We start from the raw sequence: 24,022 nt of genomic DNA, 5'->3' as shown, positions 1-24,022 counted from the left end.
ACTATTAAAATCAAATGGTGGGGTAAATATACTTATACCCACGCAGATATCAAAGCGGTAAAGGTCTGGCTATCATAGAATTACCACCTTCAGGATTTATCCAAGAAGAGGACCTCCGAATTCCTTAATTCAAAGTTGAAGCTACTCGCTGCATTAGCCCAGACAACTTCGGAAGCTGATTTTCAAAAGCTTCTTCAAGAGGCCGCATTAGTCGGTTCGACATCTTCTCCTTCTATTGTAGAAGAAGAAGAGGAAGACACCATTTATGATCTCAATGATCTATTCTTGGATTCTCAACCACCTCTGTAAATATCATCATCAATGACTGAATAGTCGTTAAACTATTGGTAAAAAAAAAAAAAAAAAAGGAAGACCAAGAGGAGAATAGCGACATTTTGGGGAGAAAATCAAATTGTAAGGGCTCAAGTCATTAAGCGTAGGAATGGTATTAGAGCCAGCATCTCAATTTTTGTGAGGGAAGAGGAGTTACTCGATCTTTAAGAACGACAGTGTAAGCCAGGAGCATGATAAGAGAGATTCAGAAGAATTTGAAGTATGTGATAGCCGAGCGAATAGCCCTTGTGTTCCAGGTGGTAAGACGCGGGAAGCGCAGTAAGTCCGTTGGCAAGCTTGGGTGCTTAATCATATGAAAAATTCTGAAGAAAATCTTATCTACAACCTGACACCTTTATCAGAGACAAAACAAAGATTGACAACTTGTCAGCCACATAGTGAAGGCTCACATGTGAATTATCAGTGTTTGTAAATTATTAGTCTTTTAAATTATTAGTTTGCTAAGTCTTTTCTTACTGTTAGGAAAGCAGATATTGCAGGGGTCCTGTCCTATTAGATTTAATCTTATCTCTTAGTTGGCATTTTTCAAATTTACGTTCAAATTCGAAGTCTATAAAACGACTTCACAAATGTAAAGAGAGCATCAATCGACCGATAGCTCTCTCTTGAATATCAATTGAAGAATTCAGAAAAAAATTATTCTACTCTATCTCTTATCTTATCTATCTTCTTATGAACGAATTTCTGAGAAAGCTCAGAAAATCAAACTATTTCAAATGTTCTTCCAATGAAGAAGAAAGTTCAAATGAACATAGAAGGGTAAAAATCACACAATCTCAAATACTATCAATCAAGAATATCAGATTGCCAGGATCGAAGATCTTCTCCAAAATTGGACTATTCCAAAGGTAGATCCTAAAGTTATCTACCAAATCTCAACCTTCAATTTTACTCAAAGATCATGCATCAAATTCTCAGAGAAAAACATTCCAATTCATAGCAATAGGGAATCTCTTAATCTTTTTTCAAAATCTCTTACACTCCAACACTGTGAAGAGTTTAACTATCTACACGTCTGTCTTGTCCAAGTAGCTGTAAAACCATTGTTCAGACTTGGGTTAGATATCCCAGTCCTTATCTCCTTACGAGATAAGAGACATGAAGATTTCTCAAATTCTTTATTGGGAATGGTTCAATCCAATCTAGAGAATGGATCAGTCTATTTCAATTGTTATCCAAATATTACTTTGGCGCTCTAGGACTCGCACATATTATCAGCCCTAATGCTGGACTTACAATAAAAAAATTTGAACATCAAGGCTGAAACTCATTCTTCAGTCGTCATATTCAGGGTTTATTATAAACTCATGAATACAAATATTTCTCCAAGAGCATTAAGATCCTCGCCAAAAAGATCAACCATGCTCATAGAGGCAAATATTGGAAAGTCCTCGGCGGCTGTTCCAAAAACTCTTTCTTGGGATCAAATAACAAGAAATACTCTCTGGAAAATAGAAGATGCTAATCTTTCGAGGAAAAAGAAACCTTAAAACCCATTACAAATAATCGAACATGACGATGGAAGCGTTGAAATAAAATTCAGCGAAGAACCCTCGTCAGAATCAAAAGTAAAAGAATTCTTGAGTTCTAGACCAAGTACGTCGGGAGTTTCAAGATCAATGTATGACCCTTAAAGGTAAAAGAGGTCAGTTATGATAAAAAAAAAAAAAAAAAAGGGCATCAATCCACTATGAAGATGGCTCAAGATCTCCAACCCATACGAATATGGATACTCAATCCGTCTATGAAAGTCAGCTAAATGTCATTACGGCTGATTTCCAGATAGACAGAGAATTATTGAAGGCAGATTTTATGTCAGCTGCCAACTCTTCAAAGAGAAAAGCTTTCTTCCAAACCTACAAAGAAGCTGAGCGAAGTGAATTAAGAGCTCAATGGTATTCTCATATGGAAACCATAGAAGAAAACATATCATTCTTCGAATGGTTTGAAGAAAATATTTTGCAAATATGCACTTCAACTCAAAGAAGCTGGAAGACTACCAGAAGAGACGAAGTATATTCAAAACATCCTCCGTTGGAAGAAGTCGAATTTGACAATTATTACAGAGAAAAGGTCAAAGCTAGTCCTTTCAAAACTATCCCGAAGGACGAGAAAAGGGTAATCCGACCCTAAAGGACATCAAGAATATCCAGCATCAAAATAATTATTCAAACAAGATTTTATCCACGATCTCCACCCAGCTTGAGAGTATCGAGGGAAAAATCTCAAAAAATTCTGGTACTCTGCAAGAACAAGCAGGCAGCTCTGTACCGAAAGTCGATGAGTCAATCCCAATACTCAGACTGGCAAATCTCGACGTATTTACAAAGAGGATTTCAAAAGAAGAGGCCGCGATGGCCAAAATAGAAGAAACGTTGGATAAAATCCTAAATCCTGGGATAACACATCAGGATTCATCTGTCAATGTCGTTAACAATGACGACGAAATTCAAGAATTTGAAGACGAGATTTTAGATGAGGTAGAAAACCCTCTCTACAATCGAATTGAAAGAATCTCCAAGAGAAGTCAAAATAATACCAGTAATCAGAAAAACTTGTATCCTTAACCGTCTTTTCCGGATATTCAATTCGAAGAAAAGACTCTACAAACTCAAGCTCGCTACGATGGTCTAGCAATCTATGAATGGAATATCGATGGATTGTCCGACTATCTGATAATGAATGTTGTCAATGAAATGATGATGGCCGCAGGCGCGTATAAATTACAGGGCCATAAATCCGACCATCAAATAGCTCAAGTTTTAGTGACCGGATTTACCGGGCAACTCAAGGACTGGTGGGACAAATATCTCGATGAAGCAACTCGCCAACAGATATTAAGCCACTATGTCATTAGGCCAACTACTCAAATCATCAAAGAGGAAGGTCCATCAACTAGGACCGAAATACAACATGAAAGGGTAGAGGATGCTGTCAACACCCTCATTTATACTCTTATAGAATTCTTCGTTGGCGACCCCTTGAAATACCAGGAAAGATCCGCCGAAATACTCATGAACCTGAAGTGCCCCACCTTAGGAGATTTCAGGTGGTACAAAGACATGTATTTGAGCAAAGTTCTTATTAGAATAGACAGTTCGTTGGAATTCTGGAAAGAGAATTTTGTCAATGGACTACCAAAACACTTCTCGAGAAGGATCAAAGACGGTCTTAAGACAAAGTATAATGGAACAATTCCATGGTAGACTTTGTCATACGGGTCAATAGCATCCTTCATCATAGAAGAAGGACTCAGACTTTGCAATGAGTCAAAGATTCAAAACAAGCTCAATTCTTCGATATCAAATAGAAATCAGCTTGGAAGATTTTAAGATCAATATGGATGCAAGGGGATAGGCCCCATCAACCTCGAGAAGGAAGAAGGTTAAGATGCATCCAAAGCCTTATAATTCGTACAGGCCCAGAGAAAAGTATCGGAACAAACTAGTACAATCTCAAAAGCCAGCATATTCAACAAGAAAGTATACTCCTACAAAAACCCATAGAGGAAAGAAAAAGCAAACTTGCTTCAAATATCGAGAAGAAGGACACTCTACTAACAAGTGTCCGATAAGAGGAAAGATCAATGAGTTGGATATAGATCAAGAGCTGAAAAATCAGCTACTACGACTGGCTCTAATCGACTCAAAACAATCAAGCGAGGGAGAAATCCTCGAACTCCAAGAAGAATCCGATTCATATTCTAGCACAGAATATGAATCAGGACAAGAAGGAAAGAGGACGTGAGAAGGATGCATAATTGTCTGGATCAAGAAATTCTACTCGATATAGTAGAAAAAGTTCAAGAAATAGAAATTCAACAGAAACAGAACAATCAAGCGAGGGAGAAATTCTCGAACTCCAAGAAGAATCTGATTCATATTCTAGCACAGAATATGAATCAGGACAAGAAGGAAAGAGGACGTGCGAAGGATGCATAAATGTCTGGATCAAGAAATTCTACTCGATATAGTAGAAAAAGTTCAAGAAATAGAAATTCAATAGAAAATCGTTCAACGACTAAGAGATGCCATGACAATCTCAAAGCCACCTGAAAGGGAAGAAAGAAATCCCTATAGACTTCAATCATTCTCCAAAGGTTTGAAAAACCGAGAGAACTCACTACTCAAGACCTACAAAGAGAGATTACTAATCTCAAACAAGAAGTACAGGCATTAAGATCTGAAACCTGGTCAGAATCCTATATGCTTTGCCAAGAAGTTCTCAATCTTCAGGAACGGCTGCCCGAACGAAAGGAAACGGTGCAACCAAACCTGGACGAGGATGACTTTCAAAGTTCCTTCGTTGGAGCCATCACCACTTCTCAATATCAAAAATGGTATGCTCTCGTTACCTTAAAAATTTATGATTTCAAAATCACACTAAAGGCTCTCATAGATACTGGAGCCGATCAAAATTGCATTGAGGAAGGCCTAATACCTACAAAGTATTTTGAAAAAACTACCGAGGGCCTTAGAGGTGCAAATAACAATAGACTCAAAATTAATTACAAATTATCTAAAGTCCATGTTTATAATGACAGAATTTACTTCGTAAATTCCTTCCTTTAAATAAAGGACTTAGGACAAGAACTAATCCTAGGTACTCCTTTCATTACTCAATTATACCCTTCTAAAATACTTGAAAAGCGGTTAGAGTCAAAAGCCTTAGGAAAGGAGATAAAATTTAATTTCCTTCCTCCTATAAGGATGAGTGAAATAGATAACCTTCAAAAGAATACAATTATTCAATCAATAAATGTATTAAATTATAAAGAAAAACAAATTTCGTTTTTGAAGGAAGAAATTTCATTCAAAAGAATAGAAGAACCGATTCAAAGTAAGACCGTCCAGTCTAAAATCAAAACTTTATAAACTCAAATAGAAAGGGAGATTTGTTCAACTATCCCTGATGCCTTTTAGAATAGGAAGCAACACATAGTTCATCTTCCTTATGTCAAAAACTTCGAGGAGAAAAATATTCCTACGAAGGCCCGACCTATTCAAATGAATAAGGAATTACTAACATTCTGCCGAGCAGAAACCAATGATCTTTTGCAGAAGGGTCTTATTAGGCCGTCAAAGAGCCCCTGGTCATGTGCGGCTTTTTACGTCAACAACCAGGCAGAGAAGGAACGTGGAGTCCCACAACAGGTAATAAACTACAAACCCTTAAATAAGGTTTTGGTTTGGATTAGATATCCAATTCCAAATAAATCAGATTTAATGCAAAGAGTTTCAAATGCAAAAGTATTTTCAAAATTTGATATGAAATAAGGATTTTGGCAAATCCAGATTTGAGAAAAAGACAAGTACAAAACGGCTTTCAATGTCCCTTTCGGACAATACGAATGAAACGTTATGCCATTTGGGCTAAAAAACGCTCAATCCAAATTTCAAAAGATTATGAATGATATTTTCAATCCTTTTCAAGACTTTTCAATTGTTTATGTTGACGATGTTCTCATTTTTTCTCAAAACATCGATCAACACTTCACGCATCTTCAAACATTTTTTACGACAGTCAAAAGAAGCGGTTTAGTTGTGTCTAAACCCAAAATTAAACTTTTTCAAACAAAGATCTGTTTTATTGGATTTGAAATTCATTTGGGTCTCATTAAACCCATTCAAATATCCATTGAGTTTGCCACTAACTTTTCGGACCAAATTACGGATAAAACCCAACTACAAAGATTTTTGGGATGTCTCAATTATGTGTCTGATTTCGTTCAAAATATAAGACCCATTTACAAGCCACTTTTTGAAAGGCTAAAAAAGAATCCAAAGCCCTGGACTGAAGAACACACCAAAACAGTCCAAAAAATCAAATCCCTTGTCAAGTCAATTCTGTGTTTATCGCTGATAAACCTAAGGGCTAGTTTAATAGTGGAGACCGACGCATCCGATATTGGATATGGAGGAATCTTGAAACAGTCTCTTGACAAGAAAGAATCCATTGTCCGTTTCCATTCGGGAATATGGAATTTTACTAAAAAAAATTACTCAACAGTGAAGAAATAAATAATTTCAATAGTACTTTGTGTACAAAAATTTCAAAGCGATTTAATTAACAAAAGCTTTGTTATCAATACAGAATCAAGGGCATCTAAATTTGTTTTAGAAAAAGATGTCAAGAATCTTGTGTCTAAACAAAGTTTTGCTAGATGGCAAGCCATTTAATCTTCCTTCGACCTCCAAATTTTGCCTATAAAAGGGGTCGAAAACCCCTTGGTAGATTACTTCTCAAGAGAGGTCTTACTCTTGAAGAAAAACTCTCCCTAGCCAACCTCATTCTCCAGTTATGACCGGTAAGAAAGCAACAGAAAAAGGGAAGAAGCCCATTGCTTGTTCAAACACACCTACTCCAATGACGTCCGATAGCTACGCAATGGATGCTGGTTTCACATTGGTGACCAGGTCTAAAGCAAAGCTTTCTAAAAAACAGGCGGAGGTTATCACTCCGACGAGGCCTTCTGCCTCTTCAACACGACCATCTGCCGCTACTTCATCGAGACCTACTGTCTCTTCCACTTCAAAGCGACCTTATGTCCCCTCAACCTACTCGGACGCGGTTGTAACCGTTTGATTTTCTCCGGTTCCTGAAATCAGGACCTATTTTCAAAAATCTGTGTCTATACCAGAAGCCCTAGTAGAACTAGAATACGACGACCAAAAAATCAGCGAGGTCGTCAAGAAAGCCTATCCATCGGGATTCTTCTATATCCCGGAAGATCATCATAAGACCAGACGGTTTTATGAATTCATTTTAGTCGACACAAAATCTATCGAAATTACTCATATTCCGAGTCGCGATGATCCTTCAAAAATTGCGTACTCAAAGTTAAAAAAATTCATAGTCATGAATCCGACTTACTGGAATCAAGATCCATACACGGAAAAGACTTTTTCAAAACTGTTTAGTCCTCACTCCTACTCATACAGAGACTATCAGATGGCATGGTTCAATTTCATTTGGTATCAAAATTATGAGCACTCATGGTTTATCCAATTTTGCCAGAATGCTCATAAAATTCATTATCCATTTTGGTTCAACAAATGGTGGAAAATCTTTGGATCAGCCAAAAATATATTCCCGTTACAATACAGGAATCCTTCCACTACTTTATTCAAAATATATTTAAAACCCCATTTCCATTAACCATGCCCTTTTGCGTATACTTTCAATTTTCTTATATTTTAACTTACAATTTTCAAATAAAAGTAGTGAAAGACCAAATAAAACAGGTCTTCCAAACTATTAAAATCAAATGGTGGGATAAATATACTTATACCTACGCAGATATCAAAGCGGTAAAGGTCTGGTTATCAGAGAATGGCCACCTTTAGGATTTATCCAAGAAGAGGACCTCCAAATTCCTTAATTCAAAGTCGAAGCTACCTGCTGCATTAGCCCAGACAACTTCGAAATCTGATTTTCAAAAGCTTCTTCAATTGGCCGCATCGGTCGGTTCGACATCTTCTCCTTCTATTGTAGAAGAAGAAGAGTAAGACACGATTTATAATCTCAATGATCCATTCTTGGATTCTCAACCACCTCTGTAAATATCATCATCAATGACTGAATAGTCGTTAAACTATTTATAAAAAATAAATAAATAAATCGTAGGTGAAATATGACAGGATGAAACATATTTCCTCACATATCTCATCATGTTTGTTTGTCTTCTATCTTTTGTTTTATTATTTTCACTTTTCCCACTTTTATTATTTTCACTTTTTCAATTTTCATCACATTATTGATGAATATGGATTTCCACTTTCATCTAATTATTTGTATGCACATTAAGAATTTTATTTTGAATATGTAAATTGAACTAGGATGACAGAGCTCAGGTAAATTGTAAGGGCTTAAGTCACTAAACCCTCAACTCCAACTTGCTTCACCACTAGTTCCTAAGCAAGTATCTCAGAAGTTTCTTGAGTATCCGCTACAACATCACTATGTGAATCTTTCAGCAACTCAACCTCAACTCCCACTTGCTTCACCTCTAGTTTTTCAGCAATAGTCTCAAGAGTTTCTCGAGTATCTGCTACAACATCACTCTGTGAATTGTTCTGCAACTCAACCTCAACTCCCACTGGCTTCGTTGTCCCGGTACTTTTCTTCAATTCTCTGGCAGTCTTTGTGAAGCTAACTCGTTTCTGTTTCCTCATAACGCAGTTCTCACAAGGACTCATATCAATAGATTTCAGACCTTCCAAAAACTCCTTCCGGCATCTTCATTCCTTTAACGCTCATATGTTAAAGTCTATTGTGCCATATACTTCAATTTGAAACACTTCAGCAACAGCAGCTCTGTTCATATACCCTGCAGTGGTGTAAAGTTCTAGATTTTGTGCCACGTGCTACCACCATAGCACCCTTCACAATCTTCCAAGAACTCTTACCAAACTTTGTTGCATAACCTGTGCTATCCAACTGACCAATAGAGATCAGGTTCTTCTTGAGACTAGGAATATATCTAACATCCTTTAATGTCCATTAATTTCCTGCTAGAGTTTTTATGCAGACATCCCCTTTTACTTCGATCTTCAAATCTTTGTTGTTGGCAAGATACACATCTCAAAACTTCCAGACTTGAAATTTTGAAACAACTCTTTATTTTTAGACGAATGAAAAGACGCACCTGAATCCAAAATCAAAGATTCAATCGGACTATCCACGCTGAGGATTAGAGCATCCCCAATGTCTTCTGCTAAATGTATCGAATTATCGTCATTCTCTGCTTAAAGTTCAAATCTTAATAAGAATGACACGGTGAAAAAAACTAAATCGGGGTTAATATTTTTTGACATTATTGTGATGAGTGTAACTCTCATAGTATGATATCGTAATTGCACACTATGGAGTGTTCATCGGTTGCATTAGGTTTTGTTCAGACATTTTTTAGATCCAGTTCCATTAATTGACCTTAAATTTTTTAACCTAAGCAACCCTTATTAAATAATGGAATCAACCCACACCAATGGATATTTGTGTTAGGATAGGTAAGGCCCCCCGTCATTTGTTTAAATTTTATTGTCAATAAAAATAAAATGTTAATATATTAAAAAAATCTATTTATTTATTTTAAAACATTGAATTACATTTTTTTAATTCAATCTCAATATATATTTTGAAAAACACCCTCTAATTACTTCAAAAAATTATTTTAAGAGATTATAGAATAATTAATTAATTCAGTTTTTTAAACACCCATGAAATGATTACTTACTCAGTATTGTTTAACTCATTCATGCTAGTCTCTCGTGGAGTTTCCATAAGACCCCTAACGAGTTTCAAATGTATATTTTTCAATTAAAAAACCCGTTACCAACATGGTTCTATTTTTATTGTAAACAATGAAGGAGAACTCGTTACCAAACATGTCCATAATTGCCTTCATTCACAACAAGAATATAAAATATTGAAACGTCATCCTTGTTCATCAACTTTAAATTTAAAGGACCATTGCATTACACTTTAGAACAGATGTTACTGCTAACAAAAGATGGTTAACAATAGCTCCCATTGGTTTTGAAAATAACTAAAATATTACTAATAATAAATAAAAAAAATATACAAGCTTAACAGGGTGGTGGTTACCCATTTCCAATATAACAATAATATGTTTATATAACAATAATATGTTTCTTTAGTTTTAGTGGGTGTAATTGACAATGGAACCTAATTTTACTCATATAAAAGTGGAACAAATCCTTCACAAATATTCTCATATTTACAAAATGAATTCATTTTCAACACTTTCACGGTCTCTCCTATTGTCATTGTTCTTTGCTACCCTATTTACTAACATCGATGGAAAAATCTTCTGAAACCCACCGATTACAGTAAACATAACAAATGTTCTAAGAAGTCATGATCAGCTCACTATTCACTGCAAATCTGGTGATGATGACTTGGGAGTCCATCATCTCCCACCTTTGAGCGGTTACACTTTTAGTTTTCGACCAAACTTTTGGGGCTCAACACAGTTTTACTGCAGCTTCCAGTGGTCTGGCTGGTCTCATTACTTTGATATATACAAGGATGATAGAGATAGAACCCAATGCAACGATACTCTATGTTTGTGGTTAGTGGTTGAACATGGTAGTTGTATGTTCAACTATTAAACCAAATTGTATGATATTTGCTACACATGGCCGGCTAAATGAATACAAAAAATCGATATATCAATGAATTGGAGGGTTTTGATTATGATATTATAATAAATCGATATAAATTTGATACGGTGTATTAGTTTTAATGAATTATATTATTAGGATTTGTTAAAGTATTTCAATGCATAAAATACTTATTTATTAATTTTTTCCACTTTGATCTGAATTATTTGCCCTCATTTATCGAAATCTCCCATCATTTTTTCAAACATAAATCAAACTCAAATATGACAAGAATACAAAACCAAATTAACTTTCTTTCTTTTTTTATTAGTTATAAAATTTAAACATTTCATTAGCTTTTAATGTTACGTTACTTGTCTACATTATTTCGACGAAAATTGGTCCGATTTCAATGTGGGCGCAGTCTCGAAGAATATCATTATTTTTATTTGCTAATCTATTAACTATGGAATTATCAATTGAATTTACAGCCACCCAATCAAAACAATTCATTTTATAAGTTTGTTCAAATTGACATGATTAGTGTCACGGTCTTACATCAATCGCATAATGGAATTTGTTTATTACGACTCTCAAGTGGTCCGATGGGCGACACTCGCATAATAAACTCAGTTTAGTTTGACCCGCAAACGCTTCCACTAATGAGAAACTGTCGTATTATAGTAGTTTGACCCATACATTTTGACCGTTTGCAAATAAGGTATGAACTACCCTAAGCATAATTTAGTAGATACGGTATGAATTAAGATCACAAAGTTCGGTAGTTCAATTTCTTACTCCTAAAATGTTGAACTTAAAAAAATGAAAATTTAAAGACCTATTGGACATAGTCTTAGGTTTACGGACCAAATAGATATAAAGTTGAAAGTTTGTCGTGGACTAAACGTATAATATAGATAACTTTGAATGTCCAATACACTTTTAATCTTACATGATTTTAAAACTTCATCATAAAGTATGTAGTCCATCTTATTGGAGGTCCTCATGATGATGAAAGAGATGTCATTCTACAAATGGGTCAAACCCATACCATGTTTAAGATATTTGAAGGTGGAGAATATAGGGCTTGGATTCTTTGCTCCGACTAGTCTATGAATCCACAAGTAATGAGAGTCGAGATGGTCACTGTTGAGAGTCGAGATTCGATATGGGTCAAAACCCTTACCTTGTTTAATATCTTTGCTCCAATAGGCTGAGAGTCGAGATTCGATGGATTTTGTGCAGATGGTCACTGTTGATCATCTGATTCTTTTCATAATGGCAGTTTCGTAATTATCCATATCTTCAGGGGTCATTAGGTAGTTTGTCACGTTCAGAATATATTATTACTATTTTTCTAAAAAAAAAAATCCATAATTTTCGTAACAATTCTTCATCCCTTCTTGGTCATTATTAAGATTGATGTCCTTGATCAATCCTCTCAATTTCTTTTCTTGCATTCATTGGGTCTTACATGGATGACTTTTCTTCATTTTTTGGTGTGTTACATTGGATAAGGAAGGATAAGTAGGTAAACAAAGAAATGGTGCAAAACTATATTACCCCTACGGATATCTAACTATGGTTCATGACATAAAAGACCTCCCAATGCTATTAAATTATGTGGAAGACCTTATTATGTGATGTCTGAAGATGTGAAGACGTTTGAAAGTTATTGGAACACGTTGATTACCAAAACCAAGAATTACAGATAAAATAACCAAACATGCCCCTAGGACTACTTATTTAAATTCAAGGTCTATATGTGCTCCAAATGACTTGCTACTTCTTTTAAGGCCTATTCGTAAGGATAAGGAGTTATGTTCAATGGTTCAAGTTGATTAGAGCAAGCTTGGATCCTAAAGCAAGTTAGAACCAAAGAAACACCTAAAGAAAACACCTCAAGACACAAAAGTCAAGACCCTTATAGAATCCTCTAAGGAATTCATTATGAATGTATGACCTTCTAGAACAACTCATGTTTGTTATTACGATGTATTCATATATTTACGAATGCATGTTATAACTTTTGCCTCAAGAAATTATGAACCTTAGAAACTTACAAGATTGAGAATGAAGAACAATATAGCAACTTTCAAAAACTATACAGAGGATGTTTAATGCTTTATTGAACCATTACCTCATATACTACAAACTCTGAAAATACTTTACAGGCTCTTTCCTATTATCGATGTTACTCCCTTCGCTGTTTCATGTTAACTTCCTGACAGTAATGGCTAGTCCATAATGCACCACTGCCTTGTATACAGTCTCGCCATAAGCACATATCTCGTGAAAAGTAATAGTGGCCTTAATTAGATCTTGGGAAGAATTTCTTTCCTTAGGTGGGAAATAGACATCCGAATCCATAGTTTTTCTTTCCTTGTTTTGCTCCATTTCGAATGGATGTCTCATGCAATATAAGATGATCATAATTAGAACAATAGAAACTCCACCTACCTTAAAAGATGGAGACCATGAATCTCCATTGCAGTTGTCAAGAGGTCCACCACAGAGCCCCTCTTTGTCAATGAATCTACTAGTGGGCATGTTCTGAAAAAAAGTTTTTGAAGGGATCGGATGTCACACGTTATGCTATATTGCTATGCCGTAGCAAAATTAGTAGATTTGTACGCAAAATAGAATGATTGTTCTTCAACTAGGTATAGTTTTTAGGACTAAAACTTCTATTTCACATTTGTTAAATTTTATTTTTCTCTTTCCAACATTCCTTGTATATTAACTAACATTTTTTTGTCAAGAAAAACATATTAGTTTGATTAAAATAATAATAAAAAAAGCTCAGACAAAAAATCAATTGAGTAACTACTAAATTTATGTAATATATAATATTACAATTAGTAGAACAAAAATATATTTATCCATATAATAATTAAAAAAGATTTTAAAGTAATATTCTTGTCAATTTATCTCAAATTTCATTTTATTTTACTTTTTTTTTTCTTTTTTACTTTGAATTTATTAAATTTGGTTGAAAAAGTAATTTATGAAAAACCAATACATGAATCACCTAAGATCACATCCTTATAAGAGCGACCGTGAGGATAAGATGACTAAGAAATGTTTAAAAGACTTGAAAGTCACTACCTATACAACCAAGGAGCACCTTCCTTTATGGTAGCTCAATCATAGGACCACATGGTTAAGCATGCTTTACTCGGAGCAATTATATGTTGGGAGACCTTTTTGAAATTTTCCTAGGATGCATGTGAATGAGGACAAAGTGATAAATATCTAAAAGTAGAGTCATATCAAGTCTTTTTGGAGTTAATATTGCACTCTTATTCACCATTTTCTCATTTATAGCCCAATTTATTTTACTTAGTGAGAATGAAATCGTTTATTGCTGTCCAATGTGAAAAAAATATGATTTGGCATAAATCGATCTTAATTGTATATCTAATTGAGTTAAGTGGTAAAATTTCAGACATTTATGCTAAACCACGTGGGAGTAGCGAATTTGGAAATAAATGGGGGATGACATGGAAATGATAAATCCACGTCAGCAGTCCAAGTGGGTCATTGACACCCAATGAGGAACATCCTATGTGTACTACTTATTTCTTTTCAGTCCTAAAGGGGAACCCATGCTCAATATAAAAGGAAAAGGAAGACGAAGAGGAGAAGAGCTACATTTTGGGGAGAAAATTGAATTACACAGCAGCAGCTTCTGCTGCAATGAACTGCTGTGAAACCAGAGAAGAAGAAGAAAACCCTAATCCAGCAGCTGCTGACAGCAGAAGAAAACGGAGACCAACAAGGATTGATTAGGGCAAAGAGGTGGACGTGAGATCTCAAGAGAAGGGAACTTCCATTGACGAACGGCAACAAACCGGGATAACTCTTTATTTCCTTATTCTCTTTCCTTATTCCATCAATTTTACATGATGAAGATGCGGATTCCTTTGTTTAATTCAGTTTGTATGGAAAACTAAACTTTATAGGGGAGGCAAGAGAGTTTTATATAGTTTAAGTATGTTGACGGTATGATTTTAGTTTATTAAAGAGTTGTTGTTAATGATTTACATGTATGTTTAATTAGCTACTTTACATACATAGTTGTTCTCTTATTCGGGAGAAGAGAGGGAGCAATGAAATCCTCTTTAATACTCTAGTTCCATATCAAGGAGACTTGAAGGGTAATAGAAGGGTTAGGAATAATTCTTCTCCTAGAGCCTTGTTAATAGAAAATACAACGATTATGGAAATAATCTTCATTCATGACCCTCGGAAGTGGGCTTGCGAATCTATTAAAAGGAACTAAAATCTACCACAAAACTCAACAACTTATCTATATTTAATCTCTCTTAGCCGAACCTTCCTCATTATAGTTGATTTTCTCATCATTTTCTGTTTTTCGACAGCAGTGGCACTCTGTTTTAGTTTTGTTTAAATAGTTAAAATCTCCAACACCCATTTGAATGTTACCAAAAAACTCACTTAATTTCCAGTGATAAAATTAACCAAAAAGATAGGTTCCATGTGGAATCGACAATTTACTTATTACTTGCTACTTGTGATAGTGTATACTTGCACTTATTCTTATGAATTTTACATCATTTTATTATATACATCTACAAGCGATCAAGTTTTTGGCGCCGTTGTTGGGGAACCTAATTTGGTTATTTTACTTGTTGTAGATTTTTGTGAGCTGGAGCCAACAAGATGTCATAGTAAGCTGAGTTTTCCTACTGCTGTATTTACTGCTGAAGAATTGAGTTTACTGCTGCAGAATTCTGTGTATGAACCCACCTACGGGTTTGGAATTTATTTTGGATCCTGAAATAGAGAACATTTAGACGAAGGTTGAGGGAGAAAAAGAAAATGACAGAACAGAATATACAACAAATGGTCCAACTAAATCAGGAGTTTGAAAATCCAGTGATGATGGCTAATCAAGAGAGAATTACTGACAATGCCATTCATTTAGCAGATGACAGAGAAAGAGTGATCCGAGCATATGCACACCCAGCTGTGGAAGAGCTAAATCCGTGCATCATTAGACCCAAAATACAAGCAACCACGTTTGAGCTAAAACCTGTGATGTTTCATATGCTGCAAACCATTGGGCAATTTCATGGACTACCGTCGGAAGATTCTCACCTACACCTAAAGTCATTTTTGGGAGTTAGTGACTCATTTCGATTTCAAGGAGTGGATAAAGATGTGATTAGACTGAGCTTATTCCCATATTCATTGAGGGATGGTGCTAAATCATGGTTGAATACCTTAGCACCGGGAACAATTGATTCGTGGAATAGTCTAGCAGAGAAATTTTTGATCAAGTATTTCCCACCAACGAGAAATGCACGGTTTAGAAATGAGATTGTTGCTTTTCAACAGTTTGAAGATGAGACACTGAGTGAAGCTTGGGAGAGATTTAAGGAGATGCTTAGAAAGTGTCCTCACCATGGACTACCTCATTGTATACAAATGGAGACTTTCTACAATGGATTAAATATTGTTACTAAACAAGTAGTTGATGCTTCCGCCAATGGAGCTATTTCGTCAAAGACATACAATGAAGCATCTGAGATTTTAGAGAGAATAGCATCTAACAATTGTCAATGGGCCGATGTGAGAAGCAACCCAGGAAGGAAGACTCGAGGAGTACTTGAAGTTGATGCTTTGTCCTCTATCAATGCTCAACTAGCTTCGGTGACTAATATTTTACAAAATCTAGCGTTGGAGCAAGACTCCATATATCAAAGCACCAGTCCATACAACTGCTGTAATTAACCAGACAACAGCTGAATCTTGTGTATATTGTGGAGAGGAACACACCTTTGATCAATGTCCAAGCAATCCGGCCTCAATTTTCTATGTCGAGAATCAAGTTAGTCAAGGCAACCCGAAAAATAACCCCTTCTCAAATACTTATAATCCGGGGTGGAGAAATCATCCAAATTTCTCATGGAAGGGACAAGGCTCGTACAACAAACAAATGCCCCTTAAAGCAAATTACCCTCCGGGTTTTGGATTACAAAATCAATTGACATATGGTTCTCAACAAGCCACCACCACCCAAGGGGGGAACTAGCCAAGCTCAACACATACCAGGAACATCGCTTTAGAGCCTAATAAAGGAATATATGGCAAAAAATGATGCTGTGATACAAAGTCAACAAGCATCATTGCGAAATTTGGAAGTTCAAGTAGGTCAATTAGCAAATGAGTTACGAAATAGACCTCTTGGTAAGCTGCCAGCAGACACCGAAATGCCAAAAAGAGAGGGAATGGAACAATGTCAAGCAATAGAGTTGAGAAGTGGGAAATAAATACCCAGCAGAGGAGAAAAAAATTAAAGAACACGGTGATAGTCGCTCTCAAGAAACTGCTGATACACAGCAGAGAAAGGAGAAAGCCGTTGTGCAAGAAGAGCACAACAAAAATGATGTAGAAGCTGCTGTACAGAAAGAACACAGCAGAAATTATGCAGAAATTGTGAAGCCTCCTAAAACACAAACATCAGTCAGCAGTGGACAAGAAAGCAGAATATACACACCACGAACATCTCTTAGGGTGGTTAGGACTTTTCAGAGGTGTTCCTCGTGCTCTAGGTCTGTTTTCGAGTATATGAGGATGTTGTCAATGAACACAATCACGAACATGTCTAGGCATTCCTTGAATACCCGATTCATTAACTCCATAAACACAGCTCGGGCATTGGTGAGGCCAAATGACATCACTATGAACTCGTAGTGACCGTACCTTGTCCTAAACGCTATTTTTGGTACGTTTTTTTCATAATCCTAATTTGGTTGTAACCGGACCGAAGATCTATCTTAGAGAATACAGTTACCTCTCTGAGTTGATCAAACAAGTCTTCTATTCTAGGTAGAGGATATTTGTTTTTTATGGTTCTCTTGTTTAGCTTTCTGTAATCGATGCACAGACGCATCGATCCATCTTTCTTCTTAACAAACAACACTGGCGCACCCCAGGGGGACACGCTAGGTCGAATGAATCCTTTATCTAGTAAGTCTTGCAATTGCGCCTTGAGTTCCTTCAACTCTGCTGACGCCATGCGATAGGGTGCTTTGGAAATAGGCCCAGTTCCCGGCTCGAGTTCGATGACGAAGTTGACCGCTCGGGAAGGGGGTATTCCAGGTAAGTCGTCTGGAAATACATCCGGGAACTCGTTTACTATTGGCACGTTTACTAGGGTCCTTTCCTTTCCTCTTACGTCTACGGCACATGCCAATATAGCCCATCCACCTTGTTGGACTAACCTCTTTGCTTTCATCATCGATACTACCTTGGGGGTAATCCCGGTACTTGTGCCTTTAAATTTAAAGGTAGGTCCTGTCGGTGGTGAAAATTTTACTTCCTTTTTGCGACAGTCTATACTAGCTCGGTTTTCAGCTAGCCAATCCATGCCTAGTATGACGTCAAAATCTGTCATGTTTACCACCATAAGGTCAACGCTTAAAGTTTGGTTCCCTATGATTACTTGGCCATTCTTTACTCTATCCTTAGATACTAAGTCTACCCCCGCAGGGTGCTTATAGCAATTTCATGCAATAAGGGTTCTAAAACGAACCCTGCTTGTACAACAAAAGGCATGGAAATAAAGGAATGCGTGGAACCAGAATCAAATAAGGTAAAAGTGAAATGACCTAAAATGGATAGTGTACCTGTCACCCCGGCATCAGACCTCCCAATGTCCTTGCTGGTTGACGCGTAGGCCCTAGCTTGAGCTCACGGTGGTGCTGGTTGATCCGTTTGCTCTACTACTCTGGGTGGGTTTGCTTGTGCTGCAGCGTTTCCGGCCGTGCAGTTCACGGCGATGTGCCCCTCTTGACCACATCTATAACAAGCTCGGCTGCCGGCCATGCACCTCCCACCGTGTAGTCTTCCACAGATAGTGCACCCTTCCTCTCTCCTCCCTTTGGCCCCATCTTGATTCCTGGGGTTCCTGTCAGTACGTCGGGAAGGGCGTCACTCATCCCATCTAAGAGTGGGTCTGATTCATGAGGACGCTTCTGCCCAATTATGACTGGCTATTCACGTCGTTTCTCATCCTTTGGTTTCTCTAAAGCCTTGGCAGTTCTCAAGGCTTCCTCATAGGTCTTTGGGTCGAACGCCTCCAACATGCAGCGGATTCTTGGTTCCAAACCCAATACAAACTTCTCTGTCATCTTTTCCTCAGTGTCCACCATGGACGGTGCAAATCTCTCGAGTCTCTTAAACTCTCGGTTGTACTTCTCCACTATGAGTCCGCCCTGTACCAAGTGGGCGAACTCCTACTGTCTTTTAAGTCGCTCTGACTTAGGATAATATTCCTTAAGGAAGGCCTCCTAAAATCGTTCCCAGTTCATCTGTCCCCCTTCTGGGTTAAGAAATATTTTGTTATCTCTCCACCATATCTCTGCGTCCTTTTGTAGGACGAAGGTTGCATAGGCGACCTTTTGGTTCTCTGGGCACTCCATAGTCTCAAAGGTGGTTTCCACTGCTGCAATCCACATTTGGGCTTCTATGGGGTCTACTAAGAAACCAGTGAATGGTCGAGGGTCGTATCTCTTGAAATCACTTATCCACTTTGAACATCTAACAGGTTGTGGAGGGTTTACTAGGGCATTGGCTTGTGCCTGTGCCTATGCCTGTACCTGTGCCAGTGCCAACGCCTGTGCTTGGGCCTATGCTTGGGCTTGTTCCTGGGCCTGTTGTAGATTAGCTTCCTGAGTGGTTACCAAGGTTTGAATTAGGGCTTGGATGGAGTCACACATTAACCTAGTATTAGCATCTACTCCACCCGCTGGGGGTGCAGCTTCAGGTGCAACTTGGAGTGGTAGAGTAGGCTGGGGTGGAGGACAGTTCTTGTCCAGAAAGAACGAAGAATTTGATTTGAGGACAAATCCTTAGGGGGATGATATGAATCCAACAACTGATCACGTGCATGTACCCGAACGAGCAATTATAAGAAGCAATACAAAGAAGATTCAAGTATCAAATCAAGAAAATAATGGAGTGGCTGACATTGGAAAGTGATTAGAAGACTTTCCTTTGGTAGTTGAACTACCAATTAAGACAATTTATGAATTGCCTTATATTCTTCAATTTATATTTAATAGCATTTATTAAAAGTTTGTATGAATTGCTTTATATTCTTCAATTTGTATTTAATAGCATTTATTAGTGGTTGGTGGGTGAACTTTATTTTGTTAGGGTTATCTTTTGGGCCTATTTAAAGGCATGTAATACTCATGTTTGAGGGATTTTTGTTGAATACAGAAAAAACCTTTGTGTTTTCTTGATACTCTTTTGGTGTTATTCTTTTTCAAATCTTGCTTTAGGTTTGATGTTTAAACCGATTCATTGAATTAGTTTTGATCAAATAACCAGAAATACTCTCTGGAAAATAGAAGATGCTAATCTTTCGAGGAAAAAGGTATCTCAAAACCCATTACAAATCATCGAACATGACGATGGAAGCGTTGAAATAAAATTCAGCGAAGAACCCTCGTCAGAATCAAAAGTAAAAGAATTCTTGAGTTCTAGACCAAGTACGTCGGGAGTTTCAAGATCAATGTATGACCCCTTAAAGGTAAAAGAGGTCACTTATGATAAAAAACGGGCATCAATCCACTATGAAGATGGCTCAAGATCTCCAACCCATACAGATATGGATACTCAATCCGTCTATGAAAGTCAGCTAAATGTCATTACGGCTGATTTCCAGATAGACAAAGAATTATTGAAGGCATATTTTATGTCAGCTGCCAACTCTTCAAAGAGAAAAGCTTCCTTCCAAACCTACAAAGAAGCTGAGCGAAGCTGAGCAAAGTGAATTAAGAGCTCAATGGTATTCTCATATGGAAACCATAAAAGAAAACATATCATTCTTCGAATGGTTTGAATAAAATATTTTGCAAATATGCATTTCGACTCAAAGAAGCTGGAAGACTACCAGAAGATTTTATCCACGATCTCCACCCAGCTTGAGAGTATCAAGGGGAAAATCTCAAAAGATTCTGGTACTCTGCAAGAACAAGCAGGCAGCTCTGTACCGAAAGTCGATGAGTCACTCCCAATACTCAGACCGGCAAACCTCGACGTATTTACAAAGAGGTTTTCAAAAGAAGAGGCCGCGATGGCCAAAATAGAAGAAAAGTTGGATAGAATCCTAGATCCTGGGATAACACATCAGGATTCATCTGTCAATGTCGTTAACAATGACAACGAAATTCAAGCATTCGAAGACGAGATTTTAGATGAGGTAGAAGAGCCTCTCTACAATCGAATTGAAAGAATCTCCAAGAGAAGTCAAAATAATACTATTATGAGCACTCATGGTTTATCCAATTTTGCCAGAATGCTCATAAAATTCATTATCCATTTTGGTTCATCAAATGGTGGAAAATCTTTGGATCAGCCAAAGATATATTCCCCATTCCAATACAGAAATCCTTCCACTACTTTATTCAAAATATATTCAAAACCCCATTTCCATTAACCCTGCGCTTTTGCGTATACTTTCAAATTTCTTGGATTTTAACTTGGAATTTTCAAATAAAAGAAATAGAAGACCAAATAAAACAGATCTTCAAAACTATTAAAATCAAAATTAGTGGCCTCAATTAGATCTTTGGAAGAAATTCTTTCCTTAGGTGGGAAATAGACATCGAAATCCATAGATTTTCTTTCCTTATTTTGCTCCATTTCGAATGGATGTCTCATGCAATATAAGATGATCATAATTAGAACGATAGAAACTCCACCTACCTTAAAAGTTGGAGACGATGAATCTCCATTGCAGTTGTCAAGAGGTCCACCACAGAGCCGCTCTTTGTCAATGAATCTACTAGTGGGCATGTTCTGAAATTTTTTTTTTTAAGGGATCGGATGTCTCACGTTATGCTATATTGCTATGTTGTAGCAAAATTAGTAGATTTGTACTCAAAATAGAATGATTGTTCTTCAACTAGGTATACTTTTTACGACTAAAACTTCTATTTCACATTTGTTAAATTTTATTATTCTCTTTCCAACGTTCCTTACATATTAACTAACATTTTGTTTGTCAACAAAAACACATTAGTTTGATTAAAAAAAAAAAAAAAAAAAAACTCAAACAAAAGATCAATTGAGTAACTACTAAATTTATGTAATATATATAATATTACAATTAGTAGAACAAAAATATATTTATCCATAAATAATTAAAAAATATTTAAAGTAATATTCTTGTCAATTTATCTCAAATTCCATATTATTTTAATTTTTTTTTTCTTTTTTACTTTTAATTTATTAAATTTGGTTGAAAAAGTAATTTATGAAAAAATAATACTATGTGAATAAGTGTGACTTCTGAGTAAATTATGGGTACATGAATCACCTAAGATCACATCTTTATAAGAGCGACCGTGAGGATAAGATGACTAAGATATGTTTAAAAGACATGAAAGTCACTACCTATACAACCAAGGAGCACCTTCCTTTATGACTAAGATAGGACCACATGGTTAAGCATGCTTTACTCGGAGCAATTATATGTTGGGAGACCTTTTAGAAATTTTCCTAGGATACATGTGAATGAGGACAAAGTGATAACTATCTAAAGGTAGAGTCATATCAAGTCTTTTTGGAGTTAATATTGCACTCTTATTCACCATTTTCTCATTTATAACCACATTTATTCTACTTAGTGAGCATGAAATCGTTTATTGCGGTCCAACGTGAAAAAAATATGATTTGGCATAAATCGATCTTAATTGTATATTTAATTGAGTTATGTGGTAAAATTTCAGACATTTATGCTAAACCATGTGGGAGTAGCGAATTTGGAAACAAATGGGGGATGACATGAAAATGATAAATCCACGTCAGCAGTCCAAGTGGGTCATTGACTACCCAATGAGGAACATCCTATGTGTACTTGATATAAACCAAAAGACATCAATCATACAATATACTTCAATGAAGATGTGAAGAAAAGGTTGTCAAAATTATCAAAAAGATGTTTCAACTCATGCTACATTGAAGAAGAATGAAGTTTGATTGTTGTAAATTTTGGGTGGGTTACAATTTAGAGTAATTTAAAGTTATTGTATTTTAAGATTTTTTAGGTTACATTTACATAATGGCTCATTATGGCCATTAAGTATGAATGTTACAACTCTTAGGAATGCCTTTAGTAGTTTCGTTTTGAGGCTATATAAAGCCACGTATATTGTATTTGTAAGCAGACTTGGAAAATATATTAAAAGAAGCATTTGTGCTTTCTTTAGCCACGGCTAAGTTTCTTTGCAACTCTATGTAGTTTAGGTTGCATGTAGAATCATTCAAGCTCGACATGATCAATCTTGCTTGTGGAGTGATTCGAATCTCAATCAAGTGTTCTTGTCTTGAGATATTTGATCAACAAGAATCATTGAAGCTAGACATGATCGATCTTGCTTCTGGAGTGATTCGAATCTCAAACAAAGTGTTCTTGGCTTGAGATATTCGATCAACAAGGTAATCCGAATCTTATTCCCCTTGTATTGATTCCTTATCTTATCAGTACTACTTATTTTTTTTCAGCCCTAAAGGGGAACCCATGCTCAATATAAAAGGAAAAAGAAGACCAAGAGGAGAAGAGCCACATTTTGGGGAGAAAATCGAATTACACAGCAGCAGCTTCTGCTGCAGTGAACTGCTGTGAAACCAGAGAAGAAGAAGAAAACCCTAATCCAGCAGCTGTTGACAGCAGAAGGAAAAGGAGACCAACAAGGATTGATTAGGGCAAAGAGGTGGACGTGAGAGCTCAAGAGAAGGGAACTTCCATTGATGAACGGCAACAAACCGGGATAACTCTCTATTTCCTTATTCCATCAATTTTACATGATGAAGATGCAGATTCCTTTGTTAATTCAGTTTGTATGGAAAGCTAAACTTAATAGGGGAGGCGAGAGAGTTTTATATAGTTTAAGTATGTTAAAGGTATGATTTTAGTTTATTAAAGAGTTGTTGTTAATGATTTACATGTATGTTTAATTAGCTACTTTACATACATAGTTGTTCTCTTATTCGGGAGAAGAGAGGGAGCAATGAAATCCTCTTTAATACTCTAGGTCCGTAGCAAGGAGACTTGAAGGGTAATAGAAGGGTTAGGAATAATTCTTCTCCTAGAGCCTTGTTAATAGAAATTACAACGATTATGAAAATAATCACCATTCATGACCCTCGGAAGTAGGCTTGAGAATCTTTTAAAAGGAACTAAAATCTACCACAAAACTCAACAACTTATCTATTTAATCTCTCTTAGCCGAACCTTCCTCATTATAGTTGATTTTCTCATCATTTTCTGTTTTTCGACAGCAGTGACACTCTGTTTTAGTTTTGTTTAAATAGTTAAAATCTCCAACACCCATTTGAATGTTACCCAAAAACTCACTTAATTTCCAGCGATAAAATTAACCAAAAAGATAGGTTCCCTGTGGAATCGATAATTTACTTATTACTTGCTACTTGTGATAGTGTATACTTGCACTTATTCTTGTGAATTTTACATTATTTTATTATATACATCCACAAGCGAT

The 24,022-nt window shown here is 36.3% G+C and overlaps 1 protein-coding gene and 1 non-coding gene across 2 annotated transcripts; one reads left to right on the top strand and one right to left on the bottom strand.

Moving 5' to 3' along the window:
* Positions 1–15,347: 15,347 nt before the first annotated feature.
* Positions 15,348–16,238, top strand: LOC147790260 (uncharacterized). The gene has a single exon (XM_087128651.1). The coding sequence runs from the start codon at positions 15,348–15,350 to the stop codon at positions 16,236–16,238; it is 891 nt and encodes a 296-aa protein (XP_086984777.1).
* LOC147790261 (small nucleolar RNA R71) lies at positions 15,811–15,916 on the bottom strand. The gene has a single exon (XR_015423031.1). It is a non-coding gene; the product is annotated as a small nucleolar RNA R71 (small nucleolar RNA).
* Positions 16,239–24,022: the final 7,784 nt, after the last annotated feature.

The sequence above is a fragment of the Cucurbita pepo genome, chromosome 11 (genome assembly GCF_057944985.1).
Source record: "Cucurbita pepo subsp. pepo isolate OVF chromosome 11, ASM5794498v1, whole genome shotgun sequence".
In the NCBI taxonomy this organism is placed as follows: Eukaryota; Viridiplantae; Streptophyta; class Magnoliopsida; order Cucurbitales; family Cucurbitaceae; genus Cucurbita; species Cucurbita pepo.
The sequence above is the reverse complement of the archived record's forward strand: the minus strand, read 5'-3'. Positions and strand labels throughout refer to the sequence as shown.